Here is a 25,573-nt window from a genome sequence, read left to right as displayed (position 1 = left end):
TCTAGAAGGCAGGCTGAGCAAGCCATGCGGGGCAAGCCAGGCAGCAGCACCCCTTCATGCCCCAGCATCAGCTCCTGAGTTGCCTGAGTTCCCGCCCTCAGTGCTTTTGATGATGACCTGCTTCATGGGGCTATGAGTGAAAAACCCTCCCCTCCCCAAGCTCTTTTGGTCATCGTGTTCGATCACAGCAATAGTAACCTGACTAAAACATCATAATCCCGAGGCAGAGAGAGAATCTAGTGATATATCGTCCAGCTCAGACCGGAGCGTCCAAAGAGTCAGGGAGTGAGTTGTACGGGAGGGCAGGAAGGTGTCAGCTTTGAGGCTGTGGGAAGGGGTCCTGTTGGCTTTGAGACCCCTTTACTGTCTTGGAGGCAAGACTGGGAAGTGTTCATGGTCGACGACATCATCGACATCACCACCACCACCACCACCACCACCACCACCACCACCACCACCACCACCACCACCACCATCATCATGTTGTCCTCTCTAGTGCCTGTCTACGGTGAGTGTAGCCCTGCTCAGATTGGAAAACGCCTGATATTTTAGTGAAAGCCAGAAAGAAACATTGCTCCTTCTTCCTCATTCTGGACGTAGACTTCTTAGTATTGAGGAAAATTATACTGGCTGAAATTCCAAAATTTTGTTTTGTAATGTTTATTCAGAGTTTTAAAACAGCCATCACTCAACCGTCTGTGGTGCCGTGTCTACCGAGAACAAGTGTGAAGCCCGGCAGTTAGCAGGGGTAAATCCTGGTGGCAGGTGTGAACAGGGTTGAAGCCGGGCAGCAGGTGCGAGCAGGTGTGGAGCCTGGCAGCAGGTATGCACAGGGGTAAACCTCGGTGGCAGGTGCGAGCAGGTGTGGAGCCTGGCAGCAGGTATGAACCATGGCAATAAAGGTATGTGTGGGGGACAAGGAGGGCAGGGAGGTGGACAGGATCCCTTCAGTCTTTAGAGGACATGACCCCACCATGGCTTATGTTCACTGGCTGTGCCTGTCTGAAGAGACGTGTGAATGGATGTTCAATGTAAAGGCCCAAACTGGATATACACAGCTTCCTTTATTTTTATTGAGATATGAGGAGGGTGTTCTTCTATTGAAGTGTGGTGGGTGGGTGGGTGGCATTCTGACAGAGGTTTGGGACACGTGACCTGTTTCTACATTATGACTGGGCTCTAGCCAGGACACTCAGGACAGCCTCCAGAGCTATTTACATCTTCTGTTGGCCCAGAGCACAGGATACCCAGCCAGGGTCACAGGTGCATCTGGCGGTGCATGGATATACGTCCCTAACTACATCAAGCATACAGACAAGATGCTACGGACTACAGCAGAGACTTCTGGTGACAGCCTGGACCACCCCTAGAATGAGGCCACAGCATTTCCGAGGAATCCTGTAATAGGGAATTGGCTCTACCCAGCCCCAGGTGTCTCCCTTCTGCTTACTCCAGGCCGAGTCCTTCAAGACAGCCCCAGTCAGTTGAGATGAGGAAACAGAGGCTCAGAAGAATGGCTTGCCCAAGGTCTAGAAACCCAGGGTAGTATCCTGGGGCTGGGCTGCTCAGCTTGAGTCTACGTCGAAATCCTCATCACTGGCCTGTAACCCACTCACTGGGCAAGGTGGCTCCACAGGGTTGGGAGGGGTTCCCATGCGGACAGTTCTTGGAAGGAGAAACCTCCCTCTGGGGTGATCACATCTTCCTGGTGTTGGCCTTGACCCTGATTCACCCAGGTCCTGCCCTTGATGACTTGAGGGGTCACGTTACTACCAGCGGCGTTTTTGTGGGGTTCAACGCCCTCCTCATATCTCTGGGTAACCACAGATACCCTGACTTTCAACCCATTGTTTTGTAGTTCAAGAGGGCAGAGGTTAGCCCTGGGCCATGACTGAACCTCCCATGTCCCACGGCAATACGTTTCTCACAGAGCAGCGTCCATCCAATCACTTCTCTTCCAGACAACAGGGCAAAGGCTCTTTTGCAAAAGGCTGAACTTGACCCTGCTGCTACTTCTACTCTGCTGGTCCATGGCATCCTGGGACTGTCTCCAAGAGCTCAGCCAGCCTTTTTTGGCTGGAGGCTGGATGGTTCTGTCTTGTTTGGAGACAGCTCCCAGAGATGAAGGGTGCCTGCTTTTCCAGGCGCCTACAACCTGGGCCAGGGCAGCTGATTGGCGGCTGGTAACAAACTGACGAATGCCTCTGCCCGGGGCTGCTGGCCAGCTGGATGCTGGGGTGCTTGGCCTCCCCTCACCTATAGTCTCAGACGCTGGCATCTTGCTGAGGACCTGGCTCAGTACCTCTTCTCAGGAATCCCAGCCCGAAGCCAGCAGCTGCCAGACCTTAGTCTATATAGCTGTATACGAGACACAGAACTATGCGTGTCCCCAGCAAAGCCACCTGGACAGGGGAAGGCCATCCTTCTGCAGATCCAAGAGGTCAAGGACCCAGTGCAGGTATCCCGGCAAAGCCACTTGAAGTTTGTCCTGGGTGGTTCCGGGCCAGCCCTTTTGTCCTTCCTGAGCATGTGGGGTTTGGGGGTCTATTGAGTGGGCCATAGCTGTCCGGGCGTGGCATAGATTCCCTCAGCTTTCAGCTGTGGCCCCTGGGCCTTAAAGAGAATTTTGGGGGCTTCTCTGGACCACCCTGGGAGAGGCAGTGTGCCAGCCTGCTAAGGAAGGGTCTGGACATGAGGCTCAGAGAGAGTCATGGTGTCTGCTGGACCAGGGCAGGGACAGCTGCATAAGGGAGCTGAGAGGAAGCCTGTGCCTCTGAGGCCAAGTCCAACTTCAGTCACTGTCTCTCCTAGCCAGTGCAGTTACAAGGTGCTGTTATGATTACAACAGTACATCCGTCCAGAGCCCCGGCCCAACACGGTGCTTTCATTTCTTCCTTCTAAAACATCCATTAGTCTGGGAACAAAGGAGACTGTCCCTGCTGAGTGCTAATTTCTTCTTGTTAAAGGCCTTTTGCAGGGCCTGGAGAGAAACTGCCTCTGTTCTGGTTTTTAAGGTGGAGGTAAGAGAAGGCAAGGAGCAAGAATAAAGGACTGAGGAGCAGGGACTGGAAGAAGGAAAGAAGGAGAAACTGGGAAGAAAGAAGCTACCACTGAGGGTGCCCCAGCCTCACCTGCACGGCTTGGATGGACCACTACTTAACCCTTGGAAGCCTGGGGTGGGGGTGGGGGGTGGGCCCTGTGCGTAGGCTGAGGCCTCCTCTCAACCTCTTCAGGGCCTCCTAGTACAGGGTCTCCCGGGTGGCGCTGGTGGAAAAGGCATGGTTGCTGGACATGCTGTTGGGCTTCCTGGAGAACGTTGGCCTCTTCTTTCGGCGGTGGCGCCACCCAGGACAAAGGCAGGCCAGCGTGGACAGAAAGACCTGGCGGAAGTTGGCGGAGACCAGGTTGTAGAGGATGGGATTGATGGCGGAGCTGACGTAGAAGAGAGCGTTGGTTAGCATGTAGAAATAGTGGTAGAAATCGAAGAGGAACCTGTTGGGAGAAGGGAGGGTGTTTGATTACAATGGCCCTCACGAGGCATGCGCAGGGGCTAAGCATGCGCAGCACGGCAACTTGGTGGGGGGGCGGTGTCAAACGCCTTTCTCCTAGGGTATCCGGAGGATCTGGCTTTGACCACAGCCTTACTTGGGCATGCGCCCTACCCCCATCTTGGCAGCCCATCTTGATTGTCTACATAGAGTCCTGTTCTTAGGGTCTGTCTTAAGGCTTCAGGGCCTACTAGTCCCAAACCACACAACAAGGACAAGGACCACTAAGGCTCCTGATGTCTGTGGATGTCATTCACTATATATATATAATTTTTACTTTTTTTTTTTCACGATGATCTTAACCCCCATCCCATCCCTAGGCATCACTGACTTTCCCAAGCCTTCACTTAGGGCTGCTCCTCTGCTCTTTAATAATCTCCCTGTGAGCAGCAGCCACGTCTTGTCCGTTGGTGCCGATTAGCCTGACGGTGATGTTTCTCACATGCTAAGGAGCCCTGCTCTGCTACAGAAATGGCTCACAGGGTAGGTTTGCTGGCTGGCTGGCTGGCACTCAGGACTGCTGTCACCATCAGCTGACTCATTTGTGCAAACAAGGTTCATGCTGATTACCCACTTTCCCTCTGGGAGCCTGAGTCATGCTTAGCAGAAGGGGCTCCATGACCAGTCTTGTCAAGAACCTGGACACCGAGTCCCCTACGATTTGTCCAGTTGACAACATTCAAGAGTGGCTTGCAGCTGGGGGTTGAAGTTGTCTCCCTGTCTTTTCCCTTTGTGTGAGAAGTCGCAGCTCCTCATGTGACTCTATTGAGCCCGCAAGTCCAGCCTGGAGAACCATCAGATCTGACACGAATGTCTCAGGCATGACTTTGAGGGTCTGCTGCCTGCTCTGACCTCTTGGCTAATATCATCCTCTCTGGAGCCATAGGCTCAGAGCAGCCTGCCTCTCATTCTAGAGAGACTTGTACGTGGGGCTCATGGTAGCCCCGTCCCTGCCTGATAGAGTTCAAGTACTCACGTAGTCCACTGTTCATCCGAGATATAGCAGAACATCAGGCGTCGCACGTGGTAGGGCAGCCAGCAGACCACAAAGGCAATGACCACAGCACCTGCAAGGCAGTCATTGGCCTCAGAAACATGACAAGAACCACGGGAGACAAAGATGACATCCTGACATCATGGGCCTTTTCCTTTTCTTTAGTAGTAAAATAAAACACAGCAACAAACAACAGAACCACCCGGTGGACAGCGTGCGTCTGTAACCCAGTGCTGCAACACCGAAGGCCAACGCAGAGGCTCGTGGATGCCTAGAGCTCACAGGCAAGCGATCACAGCCGGATCAGTCAGTTCCAGGCTCAGTGAGACGACACATCTCAACGGAGAAGGTGAAGAGAGCGAGGGAGGAAGACACCGGCTGTTGACCTCTGGCCTCCACACACGTGTGCACACACACGTGGACACACGAAACCAACACACACGAAATAACCAAGCAACAAAAGCAAGAATGCTAGATGCTGTAGACAAAGAGCAATTAAGAAAAAAAGCACCACGTGATTTATCACCCCCTCCCTTTTCTGGGAATCGACCTGGAAGAATTAAAAACGGGAACTGGAAGAAGTACGTACAATCTGTTCCCCAACAGTATCGTTCCTAGCCAATCACAGAAGTGAAAGAGACCTGGGAGCCTGTGGACAGACAGGTGATCTGCTGCTACACCGGTCTGTGGTCATGTGGTCCTGTGGTCCATGCACATAACAGAAACTTGGACCGGTGAGCACTGTACAGTGGAGTGTCATTCGGCATTAAATAGGCAGGAGATTCTAGTACATGCTCCAGCAGGGACAAGGTCGTAAGATGTTCCGTATGATGGACATACTAACCACCAGATCTTGTACGATTCTGTTTATACAAAGAGTCAGACTCATACGATGGGCCAGGGAGCAGCTAGAGAGCTGGCTTTATAGGGTAGGCCTGGGCCTTTATGCAGGACGAAAAATGCAGTTGACCGGGGATGCGTCCTAGCAGGCGGTACTGATATCCCTAGACACAGCTCTGCTTGAAGTCTTGAGTGCCCCTCTCTACCTTCAGCCTCAGTCTCCTCCTTGGACCAGGACTGGCCGCACCACTCACTCTTCTGGTTACTCTGAGAAACACTAGGTTAGTGGGGGACATGAGGTGGTTGCTCTGGGGTTCAGCAGTGTTCTTGGCAGGAGATGTTTGAGAATGAGCCTGTATTACAGTTGCTGCCTTTGGGTATAGATGAGGACATCTGTAAGGAAGGCCACCTAGGCCTGCTCAGGTCTGGTGCCAGCCACACTGGGCTCTAGGGGCTGGTCAGGGGGATCTCTTGCTGGCACGTGTTTTGTCCTGAGATTGCACATGGAGCTGCTGGGAAGCAAGCCTGAAAGGGGCAGGACCAGGAAGGAGTCACAGTCACAGCGGGGGGTGGGGGGGCGACAATGCAAGACATGGGTCTGGAGGATAAAAGGATTTCTGTCCTGAATCTTTCCCATCCATTACCCCTGATGACCGTTTCCCAAGGTTGCATCAGCTGCAGGATTGAGGCCTCTCTACTCAGCCTTATTGCCACTGACTGTCTAACCACCAGGCACCCGCTCAGCATGCCTTCTGCCTGCAGGTCTGTTACCAGGACCTTCCAGTCCCAGAGAGCTAGATGTGGCCTCCCTGGAGGTCCCCAGTTGCCGGGACTGGTCATGTGACTTCACTGACGAGTGTGTCTGGGGTACACTTGCTTCCCTGGCAGAGCCTTGATTTACAGCAAGAAAGCGTACCCATGTGTGTTAGTAAGGCTTCAAGCTCAGAGTTGGAGCCCAGCCTCTGGTTGGCTGGGTGAAGATATGAAGCCGTAACAAAAGAGGACGAGCCCTGATGCTGAGCTTTGAACCCACACTCTATCCCACGTCTTTACACTTGGCTCTGGGTTGAGCCCCCACAGCATTGTCTGCTCCCTCGGGTCTGCGGGTTACGTACGTAAGACGAGGACTCCGTGGCGCAGGGCCTGGACACGACCCGGCTCGATGGTCATGTTGAACGTGCTGTGCTCTAAACCGTTGTGTGTGCCCACGGTGCACACTCGGCCCTGCTCGGCGGCCTGGTGCACCATGACTGTCAGTTTGTTGGCAATCACGGTGTTTAGGATGGAGATGACCAACATGGGAAACAGGAAGGACATGAAGGTGTTAACCTGCAGAGAGCAAGAGGTAACTGTCAGACCCAGATGCTCACCCAGTGGACCTGGGGACTGTGTGCTCAGAGCCGGAGTCGGGGAGGTACTTGACAAGTCAGGAAGGCCGTACTCCATCTGGACTGCCCACCAGACCGGGCCGTCCCCTGGAACTCCTCCTCAAGTTCAGCTCTCAACCTGCACCACACTCCACTCCACCATGCTTCAGAGAGGTCAGCATAGTCTCTGCTACCTGGGACTGGGAAACCCTAGGTGATCTGACAAAGGGCCAGGCTCTGAGTCCTGAGTCCCGGCTCCAGACCTCAGTGTATCCTGTCCAGCAAGACTGATTCATTGGCTCCCACTCTGCACGCAAACAGTTCACACCGAGGCCTTCATACAGTCTCCCACCCACGTGGTGCCTCTCAGAGCTCTGGGGACGACGGCTAGCCCTACACATCAGCTCAGGCCTCTACATACACTCTACTGAATCTCTGAGGTTCTTATGGGCAATAACTCAGAAACGGCAGGACATGGATTTGTTTCCTGGCCTGTATGCGTGCAGCCCGGCTTCTTCAGCGACATCCAGCTGACCCCTGCCTTCAGGAGGCTTCTTGGAGCAAGGAAAAAAATCACACAAATGTACACATGTCCTAGCTGAGGCACAGGGAGAACATGGCCAGCAAAAAGCTCACGACTTGCAAGGCTCCTGACTTGTGTTGAGGACAGCCATGACCAGATGCTGGGAATGAGGGGGGCAGGGATCCAGGGAGCTGGAGTTGGCTGGACTCCCCAAGCCTCTTCAGATTTAGTTTAAGAACCTGTGAAGGTCTTCCTTCCACTCCCAGGTATCCACCGACCACCCCAGGGAGGGCCTAGGAAAGGGGCAGTCCAAGCTGCCATTTTCACAAATCTCTGTTCAGCAGGCAAGGTACAAACTGCTCAAGAGAAGGTTGGCACCATCTCCCTCTTGGGTCCTTTATGCCCTCCCCAAGCCGCATCTCCTCTGACCTCGAGAATAGAGGGCCTGTTCTACGCCCCCCTTTCCGGCCCATGGGAATCAGGAGCCAGAGCTGTTTCTGCCGTGTGCTTAGCTCACTTCATTGGAAGCCCATGGAGGGCAAGCAAGAAGCCCTCCGCCTGCTCTGGCCCAGCTGTGCTCCATCCCAGGAGATACACTAATTTTATTCCTGGTGAGTCACTGTGGAATTAAACACACTGGATGTATCCAACACAGATTTAAAATGTCAAAACATTTAAAATACCACACTTCGATGAACACAGGCAGCAGACAGCTACCTCTAGGACTGGTCAGAGCTGGAGCAAACCAGCGAGATGAGGGGGCTGGTTCCAGGCCCTCAATGGCCAGTCATTGTTTCTAAACCTGAAGTTCCCAGGCTCACCCCTTTTCTGACCCTCACCAGGTGTGGCCCCAGCCTCCAAGCTGTCTGCTTCCAGCCTGCACGGGCTGCAGCCCTGGCCACACAGGATAGCCTGAGAAACATCTGTCCCCTCTGTCAGCTTGAGGAGCACACAGAGTTCACAGCGGGATGCATCAGTGATATCCCACTTGGCTGGAGGCACCAGCATCTTTTCATGTGCCTATCCAAACCAGTCCCCGGGTGTCCCGGGGGACATGCAGACAGCTGACCCCAGATCACCCTGATCTGTGACCCTGAGCAATGGCGAGGGAGGGACATGGCCGAGATTAGGAAAGCAAGAGGGAGACCACCTGTGGAGGGAAGGCCTGTTTCCACATAGCTAGGATGCATACACGCTGGAGAGAGAAACCGGACCCAGCATTGCTGGTCTTAGGAAGGTGCAGCACATAGCATGCAGAGTCTCTATTGTCCCCTGTATGTGTGTCTGTCTCTCCCGGTATCTCTGTCTGTTTTTCTTCTTCTGTTTGAGACATATGCACCAACTCCCATGGGTGACAGGACCTGCCTAAGACCAGTTAAGTGTGGGGCTACTCTGGGCCACCAGCTTGTCGATCATGCTTATGAAGCTGGATTGGGGTGCCGGGGAGGACGGTGGACCCTAAGAGCACACCAGCCTTTGAAGTTCTTGCCTTCTGTCCATCCTGACCAGTACGGTTCCTCTCAGCGCTGGAAATTGCTGAGCACGAAGAAGACTTTCCAGAAAGGGACACATGGGGGTTGGTTGGGGGCTGGAGGTTAAGGTGTAGACTTGAACCTTAGACAGGCTGGAGTCCTATATCCTTGGGTAGCTGTGACCTCAGGCAGGCCCCGGAGAGACTCCACATCTCAACAAGGAACCTTATAGTGACCAAAGGTGCCCCCCACCATTGGGTGTCTTCAGTAGTACCCGGATCACCATCAGGGTAGCAAAAGAAGCAAGCTGAGGGTTCTTGTCAGGAGACTGGTTTGGCTTCCTATGAGGAATGGGTTGTCTAGCTGCTGCCCTCTGTAAGTCTCTATTTTTGTGCAGAAGAAGGGAGACAGAATGAAGGGTTTAATTAGAAAAGATACAGTGGTCAGGGATGGTGTGTTCAAGCTTGTACATGGATGGTGCAGTGGGGAGACTTGTAGTCTGTGTGTCAAAGAATGAGGGTGCGTGCACTGGTGGAGTGACTCAGGTCACCAAGAGGTGGCCTTGGCCCCAGATCCCTGAACTGCAGCTCTGACCTTCATCTCCATTCCCCGATTTAACAATGCTGGGGCCTCTCCCCACCCCAGTTAAGCCCATTGTGTTTAGATAAAAGGCTGAACTCACTCCAGCCAGCAGCCCACAGAGAATGGGAAGGAGCTGAGGAGGCTGCAAAGCCTAAGAGCTGTAAAAAAATAAAATAAAATAAAATAGCAGGGTGAAGTGTGAGAAGCCCCAGTGTGAACTTGTGGACCAGCCTGGGCTAACCCTACAGGGGGTCGTCTCCTGTAAGGGTGGCCAATGAGCCCCAGCCAGAACAGGTTCAGCAACGGGCTAGCCTTGGGACAGGGTGCAGATCGAAGACCAGCACCAGCAGGTTCCGGTGTCCTCACATTTTCTGGCCGCCCTTCCCCACTTCTGCTGAGACCAGGGGTGATAGCATAATGTGCACCAGAAGCATCTGATATCAAAGGTTTCCAGTGCAGCCTTGTTTGAAATAACAAAGCCAGAATGAACTGGGATGCCTACCACCGAGGCAGCAGGCCAGTCCCCACGAATCTGCTCCTGGGGCACTGGTTGATACCGGGTGCCCCAAGATAACAGTTTATGAAGAGGGTATCCAAAGGATCAAAGGGAAGCAGGGTGTGTGTGGCTCTCCAAGTTTCTCTAAGGCCCAGCTTGGCTCTGAGGAAAACCGGATCAACCTGGACAGGGGCTGGCCGGGCCTGCTTCAGGCGCCCCTTCTGAACTGAAATAACAGCCTCACCACACCAACTCTATGTCCAGTGCCCCGTACAGACGCCCAGGTGTGAACAAAAGCCCCCAGGTCACACCAAGGCCACTGGTTATCTCCAGATGTGGGAGAGCGTGTATCTGTGTGTCTATTCTCATCCCACAGGTGGGTAGCTGGGGCCCAGAACACAAGGGGGGAGGGTCTCTTAAAGTGACAGGGCCCAAAATTTCACAGTAGAGGGACTGCACTGCATTTCTCCTCGGGACAGGATTGTGGAAAAGACAAAGAAGCCATCATCTGAAAGACCCCACAGGATGCTTGAGACTGGAGTTCTATTCAAATGGCTAAGGGGGAGGAGGGAACTTAAGGTACATAAAAAAATTGTTGGAGCAACTTCTTCTGGAGTGTCCCAAAGACAGGCAGGTCAAGGATGCCACATTGCCCCTGTCTCCACTTGGATCCCTGTCACACTTGCCAGGTGTCTGAGAGTGGTGGCTTTGGCCTGGACAAACTCCAGGCATACCAGGACTGGAAACTGAAGCGTCACGATTGGCCGCTCAGAAGGGCCCTGAAGAAAGCCTGACCCCTAGGAATCGGACTCTGGATGGATGAATTACAGGCTCTTGGCGTTCATGAGCGAGTGTAGGAGCACACCCCTCCGTTTCCCAGGGGGCACCTCTTGGGGCAGCTTCTGTTCACTTCCTTACTTTGCCTCCGCTCCACTGTGGGTCCCTGTCCTTCTTTTCTGGTTTGGGATTATTGGAAGAGGCTGGACCTCAGACAGAGTCCAAATGGCAGATTTGCTGGACGATTCTCAAGTCCCAGATGGAAAGACAGAACTGCACACCACAGACAGCTAGCTATACCAAGAGGGCTGTGACCAGAGTATAGGCAGAACCCCCTACAGCCTTCTGCTCCCTGTAGATGGCACGTCCACCCCCACCCCCAGCTCTGTGTACTGGCCACCTTCAACGTGAGAGCCAGACTCTTCTCTCCTGCAGTCCAGAGGTGCAGAGGCTGCAGTCTGATTGAGAAATTGGCAACAGAAATCCCCAAACATCCACATCCTGCCAGTGCCCGGTTGTGCAGCAGGCCTGGCACCAGTTTGGCTGTCAGGAGATCACAGACTCAGCCTGGAGGCCTCAATCGGATTACAGAAATGGCCTTCTCAACAGCTCTGTCCTTGTCCACCTGTGCCAGTCCCTAAGCCCCTGGAGAAAGCTTAGCACAGCAGGGTCGTGCATGGCCTGGCCTTGGTCCAGAACCCTCAGCACAGCTAGGGGTGTGGGACATTTTTTTACTGGGTGTTTGTGGGGGTGGAAACAGGTGACAAGATGCTTCAACATTTCTAGCCCCTCTCAAAATTGGCTCCAGACCATCTGTGTAGGGGAGTAAATCTTCAGGGCAGGGAAGGGGTGGGGAGGGCTGAAGTCTGTCTGCCACGCCTTCAAATACATGTCAGCCAAAAAGCCTATTAGAGTGCTCGAATCTGTGGGACATCTACTGAGCAGCAGCAAGTGACTTCGAAATCCCCAGCGAGTTCAGTGGCAGTACAGCGGAGAGTGGGTGGGCTGGGCCACACCCCACCTCTGTACCCAACAGCGGCTTGGAGCAGGAAAGGGCCCCAGCTTGTGCCTAAGGCTCACTTCATACTTCAGTCAGAAAGGCAGTGCTTGGCTGAACTGAGTCCACGAAGGTGTCCACATCAGGCTAGGTTAGTAGCCTTTTCTCTCACGGGTAAGACTGTCCCCAACAGCAGCTCCCAATTGCTGAGATGCATCTGCTGTGTCTCTACTTCAAAAACCCACGCCGATTCAATCGCGTTTGCCGATACGCCTTTTGTTTGCATCTTCCTAAGATGCGGGGCGCTAATTTGACACTGAAGGATTAAACATCGGGCCAAGCGCTCAGCACAGCGCATTTGGAGCCCTTGACAGAGGTTGAGCTGTCCAAGAAAGCTCTCTGTTCCATGCCCAGAAAGCCGGGGACTCACGGATATTAGCTTCATATTTCCTGTGACCACGAAGAGCCCTCTGCTGGGAGGAAGGCTCTGCAAGCCTGGGACAAGGTTGGCGGCTAGGGCTCAGCGGTTGAAGGCAGGATACACATGCATCCTCAGAGTGTATGCGTTGCAGTGGAATCTCCAGCCCCACAATTGGCTGTGTGCTTTCTTGCCGTGTAATTGTGTGGGCAGCGCAGCGAATATCCTGCCTGTTCCTCCCAGTCTGTAATTACCACCTACTGCCGAAGCTGGCCACCGCGCTTCCCCGTGGACATCTGGCTTTTCCACATCGGAGTCTCAATGGGATTAGTGCTGGGTCCCTGCTCAAGAAATCTGATTACAGTGAACACAGAAGGGCGTGTCCTCGCCCACAGGAAGAGGATTTAGAGATGGGCAGTGCGAGGGAAGACTCTGGTGGAGGTCTTCCATTCCCTACCACAGAGTCTCAAGCGAGACGGAGGACTTATAACTTGTACAAAACCAGGCTCTGGCCTCTTCCTGGGTGGCCAGGCGCTGGGCCTCACCTCTGGCTAGGGGACATCTGAGGCCGGGCAGAAGGAAACACTCTGAAATGGCAGCAGAGGGCCAGAGAGAGAGATTCGCTAGCAAAGTGCTTGCTTTTCAAACAGCCGTTTAAAAATTCGGGCCAGATGGTAAACTGTAGAGTCAGCAAGAGGCCATGTCAAAAAACAATGTGAACAGTGATAGAAGAAGCCACCTGACATCAACCATTAACCCTCCCCAACACATACACATACACATATACACACACTACACACCACCACACACATATACATACACAGGCCATACACCACACACGCCACACACACACACACACACACACATACACGTGCACAGGCCACACACACAACACACAGACACATACACACAACACACATATACATATACACACACCACATACCACCACACACACACATGCACAGGCCACACACACAACACACACACATACACACATACACACACATGTCACACACCACACAAACATACACACACCCCACGCCACACAAACATACACACACCACACACCACATACACCACACACACTTACACATACCCCATGCCACACAAACATACACACACCACACACCATACACACCACACACACTTACACACACCACTCATACACATACAACACACACACAACACACACACATGCCATATACCACATACTTACACATGCACACCATACACACACACCAGACATATACACACATATCACACACATACACACACACTACCACATATACATAGGCACACACACATACCACCACACATACACAGGCACACACACATACCACCACACATACACAGGCACACACACCACACACATACACACACCATACATACCACACACACACATACACATACACACACACCACACACAGACACATACACTCATACATATACACATAGGCACGTACATACACAGGTACATGAACATTCACACACATGCACTATCATGCGCACATGCACACACACACACACCACACACACATACACACCACAAATGCACACAAATACCACATACACACACACCAGTACATACACACCACACACCCACCACAACACACACACACACACACACGAATCACACACACCCACACACCACACACAGGCACACACATGCACACACATGCATACGTATGTGAATATTCACATACATACACTAGCATATATATATATATATATATATATATATATATATATACATACACATACAGATATGCACCCAAACACTACACACACACACACACACACCTGAGGCTGGAGATGAGGAGACTAAACAGTAAACTGTGGCCCAAATGCTCCCCAGTGGCGAGGAGGCTGGGGTCGTGGGGCAAAACGCTTCTCTGTTAGGGGCTCTGCTCCTCCCTCCCAGTCTGTCAGCCCTGACAGGTCACATTATCCCATTAGGTCCTGTGTTCATTTGTCCCTTACACCCACAGGGAACTTTTCTTTACAATAACAAAGGGGCCTTTTTTGTTTTATGAATGGCACAGCGTGCAAATTCACACTCTCCAGAATCAGAGAGCCCTGGGTATAAGCTCTTGGATTTTCTCTCTAGATAGAGGAGGAGGAGGGGCAAGAGGAAGGAAAGCCAAAATTGATCTTATCAAGCAACCCGAACTCCTTCCTGTCTCACTCTGGGGCTGCCATCCTCCAAAACCCCCATGCAGGAGAGGGTGGCACGGATCACTGTCCCGCCCTGACCATTGCCCTCACGGTCCCTGGTGAGCTTTGAAGTCACAGACAGGCTGATCGACCCTCTGAGGACGGGGTGGACCCGGCAAGCTGCTGACTACAGCTTCTTCTGCCCTACCTGCTTCTAAGGCAGTGGGGAGGATTGTATAGGTCTTACCCACCCACTACCAGCCCTGAGTCAACCTTCTGGGTCTTGAGAGCCAGGGGCTTGGGGAGCCTCCCCTCCCCCAGATTCACAGCTCTCCCACAGTCTCAGATTAGTTTGCCAGCCTTGATCTTCTGCCATAGACAGCAGAAGGAACCTTGGTCGTTTTAGCATTGTTATGCTGCATAGATCAACCCCAGCTGTCAGGTGATTTCTGGCTACCATTCCCAGCTGGGGGTAGGCTGTGTTCCAGGCTGCAGACCTGAGGTGGTCCAACCTGGCTCTTTCTGGAAATTCCATAACTTATGTCTGTGCCTGTCCATCTCTCCCTTGGGGTTACTTATCCCTCCATCCAACATCCTCTGGCACCGTGTAAGGCATTGCATGTTCCGAGCTCCGTTATGTAAGGTCACTTATCAAATACCTGATGTATACAAGGTGTCCTACTTGCAGAAGTCAGAGGAGCTGGGCAGTGAGAGGGAGGGGCCTTGGTGGGAGGCAAAGGTGAGTTCAGGATATTGCGAAGGATGGGTCTGTTTTCAGAGAGCTTGACACTTATCTGTGGTCTGGGAGCCTTTGGGCCAGGAGAGGTTGACAGGAGCAGGAGCTCCTGGCCTGAGAAAAAGGAAACTGGCACAGTTGTGTGCGTATTTGGTAGGCAGAACCTGGAGCAGGAGTCAAGGATGGTAGCCTACATTAGGAACAGGTGTGGGTAGAGAGGGACGAGGGTTGTGGCTAGACCCAGAAGTGAGGCGATGTGGGGGTATCGCCTGAAAGGAGGTCCCAGCTCTCAGGTAGGTCAACACACTGACTTTTCACCCGCTCTGCTGGGTGCTGGGGTTGTGGAGTCCTGGCTCTGCAAGCGCACAGTATGACTCCTGTGCCGTGTCCAGCACTGGGTCCTGTCTGGCAGCGAGAAGTGACCCCACAGTGACCACTGTGGGCCCTCCCTGCCTTTGTGTTCACAATGCAAAGAAGCCTGACTGAGTTAAGATGAGGTGGGTCATCCCTGTCTCTAACTTGACAATGGGACCATGTGGGACCATTTGAATCCTGCCCTGAGGCCCCTGCCCTTCCCATCCTCTGAAGTCCTGGAGCAGGGGTCCACAGATGTCTTTAGTAAAGGGTCACAGGGTGAGTGACTTTGCTTTGTGGGCCAGATGGTCTCTGTCAGGACTGCTCAACTTGGCCACCACAGACCAAACTAGCCATAAACGACGTGTTAATAAGCAGTTAGGCCGTGTCTAGGCTGTCAATGATAGATCATTGTCCCAGCTTGTTGACTCCTGACTGAACGCGACTTGGGCCTATGGCCATAGAATACACACTGGGTGGTGGTCATGTCATAGTCTATTTGAGAAAAGTAGGGACCAATATAGCCATTGGGACTGTGTTCTCACACGCGCAGTGTATAGAAGGAGCATGAAGTAGCGAGAGGCGATATCAAAACAGGTGTTTGAGTGTGAGAAGCGAGATACCACCTACAGGCCGCAGAATACCATCTACCCACGTCTTCTGTCCTCCCCACCATAAGCCTTCCTTCATGGCCTCCAGTTCTAGGATGATCACTGGGCTGGTGGCATGGCTGAGGACCTGCTCTATTCTTAGGGAATCTGAGGCGAGAAACCATCCCCTAGGTTCTCTTACTTCACATCCAAAGTAGTTTAAAATGACCCCAAGGATGGGTTATGCTTGGCAGAGGCAAGAACCCTTTCGTGGTTTAATGCAGCCTTCTGCCACACTGACCATTGCTGGTTCCACAGTCTCTGAAGACAGGGCCCCTAGAGTTGTGCACACGGTGTGAAGAGAGGTGAGTTTGCTCCAATTCCACGAATCTCCCCAAACGTGTCTCCATTGACACCCACGTTCCAAGCCAGTGTCTCCCCTGGACACCTTCCACCTGACAACTGGCGCTTTACCCCCTCAGAAATGTCCCTACAGAACCTGTTCCCCGGACAAGTCTCTCCTTGGCATCCTGATCCACATTCGGTCGAATGTCCTGGGCTGTCAGTCACCCTCACTAGGGTGCCTTGTCAGGCACGTTCAACGTGTACATGGAATGAGATTTGTTTCATTCCAGTCAGATTCAGAGTAAACCTTCTCCCCACCTTCCTCCCGCCTGGCCTGTCTCAGACAAACAAGAGATAGAGGGAAAGGGAAGTGGGAGGAGAGGAGGGGGAAGGAGGAGGAGGAGGGAAGAGGGGGAGGGAGGAGGGGGAGGGAGGAGAGGAGGGGAAGGGCGAAAAGGAGGGGAGAGAAGGGGGAGGGGAGGAAGGGGCAGCTTCTTGTCTCTATCCGGTTGGAAGGTGGATGCTGCACTGACCCAGGTTGAGCTGTGGCCTCATCAGAGTCAGAGGTCTATTGTCTGTGCTGCTGCTACTGGGTTCTGTCATTGACCTGGATGCTAACTGCACCAGTAGGAAGCCTTGTTCCAGCCATTGGAATGCATGAGCTGCATCCAGCCATCCAGCCAGGCTCCTGCAGGGTAGCATTCCCAGCCCTGCTAATCTCTTTCCTGCAGGCTAGATGAGTCTCCTTTGATGGCTTTGAAATGGCCACTTGAAGGCACTCAGGCCTTGGTCTGTAAATTCTCCCGGACCATAGCAGCTGCAGGAGAAAATCCACCTCAAGGCTAGGTTTAGTGTTGATGGCAAATTCCCATGATTGAAATGGAGTCAAGGTCAGCTGTAGGTTGGAGGGAGAGCATCCACTCTCATTTCTCTGAGACCCAGGTCCTTTATGCAGCTCTGTTCCCAGCTCTGTTCTACACACCGGGGCATCTAGCTTGCTCAGTCGTATCAGCACAACGATTCCGTGTCCAGGAAGCTGCACGTATGCATAGGTTCTCAAGCACACACGGAAAGACTGTGGACAGAGACACAGACACACCTACACAGGCGTGCTGCAAACACCAGGGCCTCCTGGGTCCTGAGAGTCTCAGCCCTCAAGGAGATGACTAAACTGGGATCGTGGAGGCAAGCGCGTGAGAGAACGGTGCTGACTTCTCATTCAGGCTCGACCCTCCCAGTTTCTCTCTGTTCAAAAACAAACAAACGAAGAAGCTCTCACAACCCCTAGCTGTGCGAGCTGAAAGAAACAGTACAGTAGCGCTGAAAGTTCATTAAGGGAGAGCCGGTGCCTCCTAGACTAAAGAACACCTCTTCCTCTTCACCTGTCTCTTCTAATGGTCATTCCAATGGGGTTAGGGAAACTGCCTGGCTAAGGGAACGCCCCTCTGGATGGCAGATTCACCTGAGGCTATGCTAAAGAGATGGAAGGAATACCTTCAATGAAATAATAAACGTTTCCCCCGGAATTCCTCCTATTAATGCAATGGCTGCAGAAACGACACTGGGGTCTGTTAGATCTGCCAGCCTGCGTTCCAAGCCAGTAAGGTTTAGCTTCCCCTTTTGTCTCTGCCCTTCGAATGCTGGCCTGAGCCTCCATATGCTTCCTTTGGCATTTTGGGCTTCCTAGTCCTTTCTCTAAAGCTATCTGTCCTTTAGCCATTCGGTTGCCTGTCTGCCACGTGGCTGCCTGCTTGCCAAACTTCCATGCCTAAGTAAAAAAGGCATAGTCTTCTCTCTTCCCTCTCCTCCAGGAAGTTGCCAAGAGTTATACCTTGCCTGTCCCGGAGTTTTTCTTTTAAATGGTCATAAAAACCATCCTCAAGCTTTTGAATCCATTCTTAAAATCTTTTACTGTTGAGAACAATAACCCCCAAGATGGGACGCTCTCGCCCTTCCCCGGTAACATGACAACTCTAGCAGGACTTTCTAACACTTCCAGTAATGAGAAGGAAAAAGGGGGAACGGGGGGGGGGAGGGTCCCAATCAGACGATTAGGGATGGGTTTGGACAAGTTAGAGCACTGTGTCTGTCAGACTGGGGCTTCTACAGAGCTCGGAGAACAAAGCACATCTTCTTTCACACACATTTCTTACAGAGAGGACTTTATCACTGGGTCCAACCCTCAGGTTTCTCCAGAGACCTGGCAGCTTCTCTGTAAGTCCTGGTAGAGAACAGCTTGGTTTTATTGCTGTTCAGATTTGGGTGGAATCAGGCAAAGTAATCCTGTGGTACTGGGCCAAGGTAAGACTGTGTTCCCTGCTTCCTGGAGGTCTAAGGGATGACTGTGTCTGCAAGGCATTCCCAGAGGCACCAGCAATCAGCAAGTTCTGGTTCAACGACACTGGCAGGAGCACATATCCGTGTATACATCTGCGTGTCTATGTCTGTGTGTGAGAATGTGCGTGTGTCTGTTGTTTAAGACGTGCCTGTGCCCATTTTGTATCATGTCTGCTTATATACGTGTCTCTGTACATACATGTGTGTATGTGTAGTGTGTATGCATGTGTGACGGAATGGTTTCTGCTTCTGCTTCTATTCTGTGTCTGGCCCATCCAGAATGCTGAAAGCACTTGAAGACACAAAGGGGCTGCCAGGCGCTGTAAGGTTCTGGGACCTGAGACTCCCACCATGACCCTGGGGAAGATGTGTGGTCAGTACCTATCTAGCGTGGTCCTGGGTCCATGCTCCCATGGTAAAGGTTTTAGATTGTTCCCTGGGAACTGTGCAGCACTGACCTACAACCAGATGCAGGGATTTTCAGGGTGAGTCAGTCTCCAGTGGCTGGGCCTGATCTCGTTCCCACTGTTCTCCCAGCCAACAGGAAACTCAGCACCAACGAATGTAGGTTTCCTGTTGAGGCGGGAGAGGCAGTTGGCCTTACACCTTCCATTGTGTTCAAGAATTAAGGGAGAGTGGCCTTCAAGCTCTGAAGGCCTCTCTTATGCCGAGTATAGTCACCCAGTACCTGTCTGCCTCCACCTGGGCTGGGCACCTAAGGGCAGCCCCCAGGGCCCTTTATCTCAGTTGGTGCTCCAGGCCTCCGCAGGCCCCAGCACCTATCCTTGGCCCATTATTGCAGGGACGAGCTATGGAGCGAACTTTCTACCAAAGCAACGGCAGTTTCCAGTCACCGCATAGTGGTTCCCATTGAAGGAGGAAGTTCAGGAGATTGATCTGGGAAGCAGCAGCCTGTAAGCAGGGCCTTGGTAAGGAGGTGGATACAGAACCCAGACCAAACCCCTTGGGAGAAAGACCTCAGTTAGTGATGGTCTCATGTCTTTCACCTTGGGGCTTTGGGTGAGGGCGCGAGGGCTGCTCTCCAGCCCCGAGCCAACATCCTTTCTGATGAAGGATACCCTATCACTGTCCGTTACAAGTGCCATTATCTATCGGAAGCAGGGACCCGGCAGGGTGGAGGCTGTACCTGTTGTTCCTCAGGATGGGCATAGAGGAGGAACCCCAAAAGGAGGGGTTAAGGAAGGTGTGTTCCCTGGGCTTAGACTGCTCCACTCTGAATCCTCCATCACATTTCAAAAGAAATCTCATCTTCCTTCCAATAACGACTTTGTCACAATGACATAATCGGTTCATTTGTTAGACTGTTTCCAGGCTGAACACAGAGGATTTGTTGTTATAGAGAAACGGTCCCACTCAAATGCCACGGCTTTGCTGCGAATAAGGCGTTGATCCTCCCCTGCTGGGGGTTCATCCTGGTTCCTCCTCTGCAATCACTGGAGTTCAGGGGATTTGTGTAGTTGTGAATTGGGCTGCCCAGGGTGCCGGGTGTGTTTGGCAGTCCCTGTGGGGACAGGCTGACCTTCCAGTGCAGCTTCCTCTGGGCATCTGATGCTTCTGAGTCTTCAGGACCGAGTAGGAATGGAACTCCTGGTAACCTGTCAGGAATGGCACTGAGCAGCAAGGATTGGAGTTGGTCTTCGTCTTCTGGCTTCTATACACACTGTTCACGAGGGCAGGCTGGTTCTGAGTTACTGTCCTTCCCCAGGACTGACTGAGTCAGTTTTACTCAACACTGGATTCCCCAGAGTTGGTAAGGAGTCCTCAGAAGAGGGCATCCTGCCCTGAATTGGGGGGACAGGATCTGGACCTCCCCAGGTATGCACAAGAGGTATCTACACAGTACCCTTTCCTGCAGCAGGGAGACACAGGAAGCAGGTGGTAAGGAATGAGCAGCCATTTTAAAGGTAGTGCTATGCTACCCTAGGCAGAAGCCTCAGTTGGTAAAATGCTTTGCTTGCAAGCATGAGGATATGAGTGATGCTGAGAACCCTGTTTAAACAAAAGATTCTGGTATGCAGCATGTGAGCAATTCCAGCACTGGGGAGGTGGAGGCAGGAAGACCCCCGAGACCCATCGGTCAGTCACCTTGACAACAGGTGAGTTTTAAACCAACAAGAGACCATGCAACTGAACAGTGTGGATGGTACCTGAGGAATGACACCAGAGGTTGTACACACAGATGGGTACACACACACACAGACACACTCACACACACAGACACATGCGCAGAAGGCCAAGAATGGGATGGACATTCATCTTAAACCACTTATAAAACACACGTACTAGGTAAGGAGTGGGTGCTACATCTTCTGGAAATTGACTCTACCTCCCGTTCTGTCTCTGCGAGGCTCCATCATCAGAGCTTGTGTAAACCTAGCAAGTTGCACCAAAATTTCATTGGGTAGGAATAGGGCTCATTCTCCAGAAAGGCACTACAAAGTCTTAGTGGAGATTCTCTCCCTACCTCTTGAGTTCTTCCTGGGTCAAACCTCGAAAACAGCATGTAGTAAGGCTAGGCCATGCCTTAGGGCTGGATGGAGAGAACCCTGGGTATGGGAGAGCATCCTGGGGACTGGAGAGAAGCCAGGGATAGGAGAGGAGTCTGGGGATTAGCCTCACAGGCTGGTCAGGGGCAGGTCCCAGTACCCACAATTGTGCTTATCTTCCTTACTTAGCTCTACTCTTCCTTGTCTGAAAAATGAAGAAGGTCAAGAGAGCCTCTGGGATGGAACTGAGCTCAGAACTATCTCCCACCAAGTCAGCCATTAGCTGATGTGCAGTAACTATATACTCAGCACAGCAAACAATCCTTGCAGTAACTGTCATGGGAACTACACTCACTCGGCTCAGAACTGTCAGTCCGTCATAGCTGAGACCCCCAGTCAACTGTGGGAGCTAAAGCTAGGCGTGATGGTATATGACTGAAATTCCAGCACTGGAGAAGCAGAGGCAGGAAAATCAAGAGTTCAAGGCCAGCCTTGTGTATGTGCAGTTTGAAGCCAGGCTGGGTTTTGTGAGAAACTACTAAAAAACAAAAAACAAACAAACAAACAAAAACCTGAGGAAACAACACCCCCTCCACACACACTTTGCTTTTTTGTAGATTGACTTATTTATTTTATATATGACTACACTGTCGCTGTCTTCAGACACACCCAGAGGAGGGCATGGGATCCCATTACAGATGGTTGTGAGCTACCATGTGGTTGCTGGGAACTGAACTCAGGACCCCTGAAAGAGCTGTCAGTGCTCTTAACCCCTGAGCCATCTCTCCAGCTCCCGGCCTTGTTTTTTAAAACCAAAATGAGCAGTATTAAGGGAGAACCACCCTACCTCATATCCCGTTTCATTTCCTACTGGGACTCACCCAGAGTGCAGGAGCTTTCTAGAATTTTTTGTGAACCAGGAATGGGAAGGCTGGGCTAGAATCAGCCTGGAGGAGCCGCCTGCCCAGGAAACACAGCTGTCCCCAAGATTCTTGTGGCCCCAGCCAGTGGCTTTGTAGGAAACTGCAATCTCACCAAGTTAGCGCTAATTCTCACCCTCCTGGGGCTGTGAAGTCATGGAGGGCTGTCTGAGGGCTGTGCAGAGGGCTGGAGGATCCTGCTGCCGTGACTGTAGTCAAGATGCATTTTCTCTGACAGATTTTCTCCACAAGGGAGCCGCAGGTGCTCATGACATTTAAATTGTTTGAATTTGCAAGTCCGATGTTTACATGAATATTCACACACACACACACACACACACACACACACACACACACACACACACACACACACTCATTTCATGGCATTCAGATCACGGTCTGCTTGGGGCGCCTTGTCTGTTCGGTGAGGTGACAAGTCCCATTGATTCCCATGGTGGTTTCTCATCAAAGAACATTACGGAACCTGAAGCCGGCCAACTGCCCCAGACGCTCAGGGCTGGGCTATCCTGAAATGTATGTGGCTTACAGACACAGATTGAAGATGCCTGGTGTAGATGAAATGGGCAAATGCCGAATCCACCAAAATCCCCAAAGAAGAAACAATCAGTAGTCTTTATTAAAGAAATCTAATCAATATTCAATTGTAAAAATATAAAAAATAAAGAAAGTATGGTTGTCTTTTATCCCCACTAGGTCCGATACCATGGTGCCCCAAGATAGCTGCTGGATATCTTAAGTCTCAGTCAGCAAAGCCTCTTATCCGCTTTGTTCATCCCATATCACACTGCTAAAGGCCTCTCTCTGAGCTGTCAGCAATCTCTCTACCTATCTAGTTCCCAAGGTAGGTTTCCATGCCAGGAACACACATCCCAACTCTGTGGCGGCCCAGACCAGCCACCCCATACTTTCCTTCACTTAAATTGCTACATGAAAGAACACACAACACAATAACCTTTGGCCCAATTGATAAGATATAATTGCCCACCTACACATACAAAGCCCAGTACACATCCATCCCTTAAAAACATTTGTAACAACCTGTAAAGGTACAGTGTGGAATCTTAACGTCACCTGCCATATTGTCCTGCCATGGCTTCTCTCCCTCTCCCTCCTGTCTCTTCCTCCTTTCCGTTCCAGTCTCCTCCTCTTCCTTCAAACTTTTCTCCCACCCATCCTTCCTTCTCATCCAATGACAGGCCTCCTTCTATCCTTTACCTGCCCTTACCTCTATTTTACAAATTAAATGGGGAGAAAGTTCTGGTGAAGTCACATGAGTTTTGAGTATGTGACTAGGCAGCTGTCCCTGAGGCAGCGGAATTAGCATCAAAATACAGATAATTCCGGGGCAAACCGCAACATTCAATAATCTTCTAAAACAGGAAGCACTGGGCCCAGATAGCTCATTGGTGAATCCTGTCAAACACTTACTCGAAAGTGACTGAGCCCTCTCCAGTCTCTCTGAGAAGACAGAAGCTCAGGGCAGACCTCAAACCCATTCAGTGAGGCCAGCATTACTCTAGAACCAGAACCAGAAATACACACACACACACACACACACACACACACACACACACACACACACACAGAGAGAGAGTAAAGGTAGATGACCATCTCTTAGGGATACAGATGCAAAAACCGTCAAGAAAATACTAGTGAATCAAACACAGTAACACATACGTGATAGTGTTTCCAAAGCAAGGTTCATAAGTTGGAAACTTAATAGTCAACAGGGTTGAGAGGTAGGACCCAGTGAGAGGGTTCAGGTCCTGAGAAAGAGCCATCATAGATAGTTTAATTTCATTATCCTGGAGTAAGTTTGCTGTAAAAGCAAGTCTGGTCCTCTTGCTTCCTCTTTTACCTGCTCTTTTACCCTGTGATGTCTTCTGCCACATTTCAAGCACAAGAAGGCCATCACCAAGCCAGGCATGGTAACATACGCCTTCAATTCCAATACTAGGGAAGCAGAGGCAGGTGGATCTTCATGAGTTCGAGACCAGCCTGGTCTACATATCAAGGTCTAGGACAGCCAGGGCTACACAGAGACTGGAGCTTTATCTCTCAGCCTTCAGAGCCATGAAACCAATAAAGTCCTGTTCACTGTAGAGCACCTTGTCTGCAGCAGTTGTCAGAACTGCTCTGTCCTGGCTACTTTACGTCAGCGTGACACAAGCTAAACTCATCGGAGAGGAAGAAGCCTCTGTCTGTCTGTCTGTCTGTCTGTCTGTCTGTCTACTTATCTATCATCTGTCTTTTGGTTTTTCTAGACATGGTTTCTCTGTGTAACATCTCTGGCTGTCCTGAAACTCATTTTGTAGACTAGGCAGGCTGTCCTCGAATGCAGAGATCCACCTGCATCCACCTCTCGAGTGCTGGGATTAAAGATATGTGCCACTGTGCCTGGCTCTTAAGGGCATTGTTTTTAAATTAATGATTCATGGGGAAGGGTCCGGCCCACTGTGTGTGTGGGCCCCCCACCCCACCCAGGGAAGTTCTGGGTTCTACAAGAAAGCAGGATGAGCAAGCTATGGGGAGCAAGTTAGTAAGCAGCACCCCTTCAACAGCATCTGCATCCATTCCGGCCTTCAGGTTCCTGCCATGCTTGAGTTCCTGTCCTGACTCTCTTTGATGATGAGCTGTGATATAGAAGAGTACACCAAACAAACCCTTCCATTCCAGAGCTTTGGTCATGGCTTTTCCTCACAGCAACAGTGAGCCTAACTAGGACAAGCACCAGAGAGACCCAAACAACACAGCAAGACGTATACACTATGATTAAAAGGGATCCCCCACCCTCAGGTATGCAACAATGGCTCACCTGATTATGACCCACACAACCTCTTTCTTTCTTTCTTTCTTTCTTTCTTTCTTTCTTTCTTTCTTTCTTTATCTGAGTTTATTCTATGCTGAATTTATTCCCCTGCCATGAGTTTTTGTATCTTCAGTTTCTTCTGGGATATCTTTTTCTTCTGTGCAACCTCTTCTTCTGGCTTTGGAACAATCTGTTCCTTCTCAGTGAGGATCATCTCAATGATCAGGGGAAGCTCATGGATGGGTTAATCTGGCCACAAGCTCTGTAGGTTCGTCGGTGCCTCTTAGGTACCTGGTTCACCTGGATGTGTTCAATAACTGGAAAATCTACGTCTAAACACTTAAGTTCAGCATTACTCTCTGCATTTTTAAGCATGTGTAGCAAAAATTCAGCACTCTTTTTTGGCCACCGTTCCTGTGTCCAGCCCCACTGTTTGGCCCGGGTACACCTACCAACACCACCATTATGCCGCCAGAATGCATATATTGCTTCTTTAAAATGACATCCTTCAGATACTTGGTGGCTTTGCGGATATGCATGCCCTTAACGGCCTGGGCAGTTTCCTGGGTGTTCTTCAAGTGAACACAAAGGTTTGAACTTCTTGACTTGCATGGTTTTGTGGGGTTTTCTGGGCCAAGAGGGTAGCAAACCATCTTCACAGGTCACCTCTGGCTGCGTATAGGAAGAGCCACACAATCACTTTAATAGATGCAAGAAAGGCTATTTGACAAAATCCGAAGCCTATTCATGACTCAACTCTTAGTAAGCTAGAAAAGGAGACAACAT

The 25,573-nt window shown here is 51.4% G+C and overlaps 1 protein-coding gene and 1 pseudogene across 1 annotated transcript in view; both read right to left on the bottom strand.

Moving 5' to 3' along the window:
* Nucleotides 1–1,052: 1,052 nt before the first annotated feature.
* Ntsr1 (neurotensin receptor 1) overlaps nt 1,053–25,573 on the bottom strand; it is a 50,157-nt gene continuing 25,636 nt past the window's right edge. Inside the window, exons 2-4 of the mRNA NM_001108967.2 lie at nt 6,498–6,711; nt 4,525–4,615; nt 1,053–3,492 (exon numbers count right to left, since the gene is read on the bottom strand). Of these exons, the coding sequence (NP_001102437.1) occupies nt 3,240–3,492; nt 4,525–4,615; nt 6,498–6,711 (558 nt within the window). The 3' untranslated portion in view covers nt 1,053–3,239. The remainder of the gene's footprint in view (nt 3,493–4,524; nt 4,616–6,497; nt 6,712–25,573) is intronic.
* On the bottom strand, nt 24,860–25,466 carry LOC121627837 (60S ribosomal protein L17-like; annotated as a pseudogene).

The sequence above is a fragment of the Rattus norvegicus genome, chromosome 3 (genome assembly GCF_036323735.1).
Source record: "Rattus norvegicus strain BN/NHsdMcwi chromosome 3, GRCr8, whole genome shotgun sequence".
Classification (NCBI taxonomy): domain Eukaryota; kingdom Metazoa; phylum Chordata; class Mammalia; order Rodentia; family Muridae; genus Rattus; species Rattus norvegicus.
This window is presented reverse-complemented; position numbering and strand designations above follow the sequence as displayed.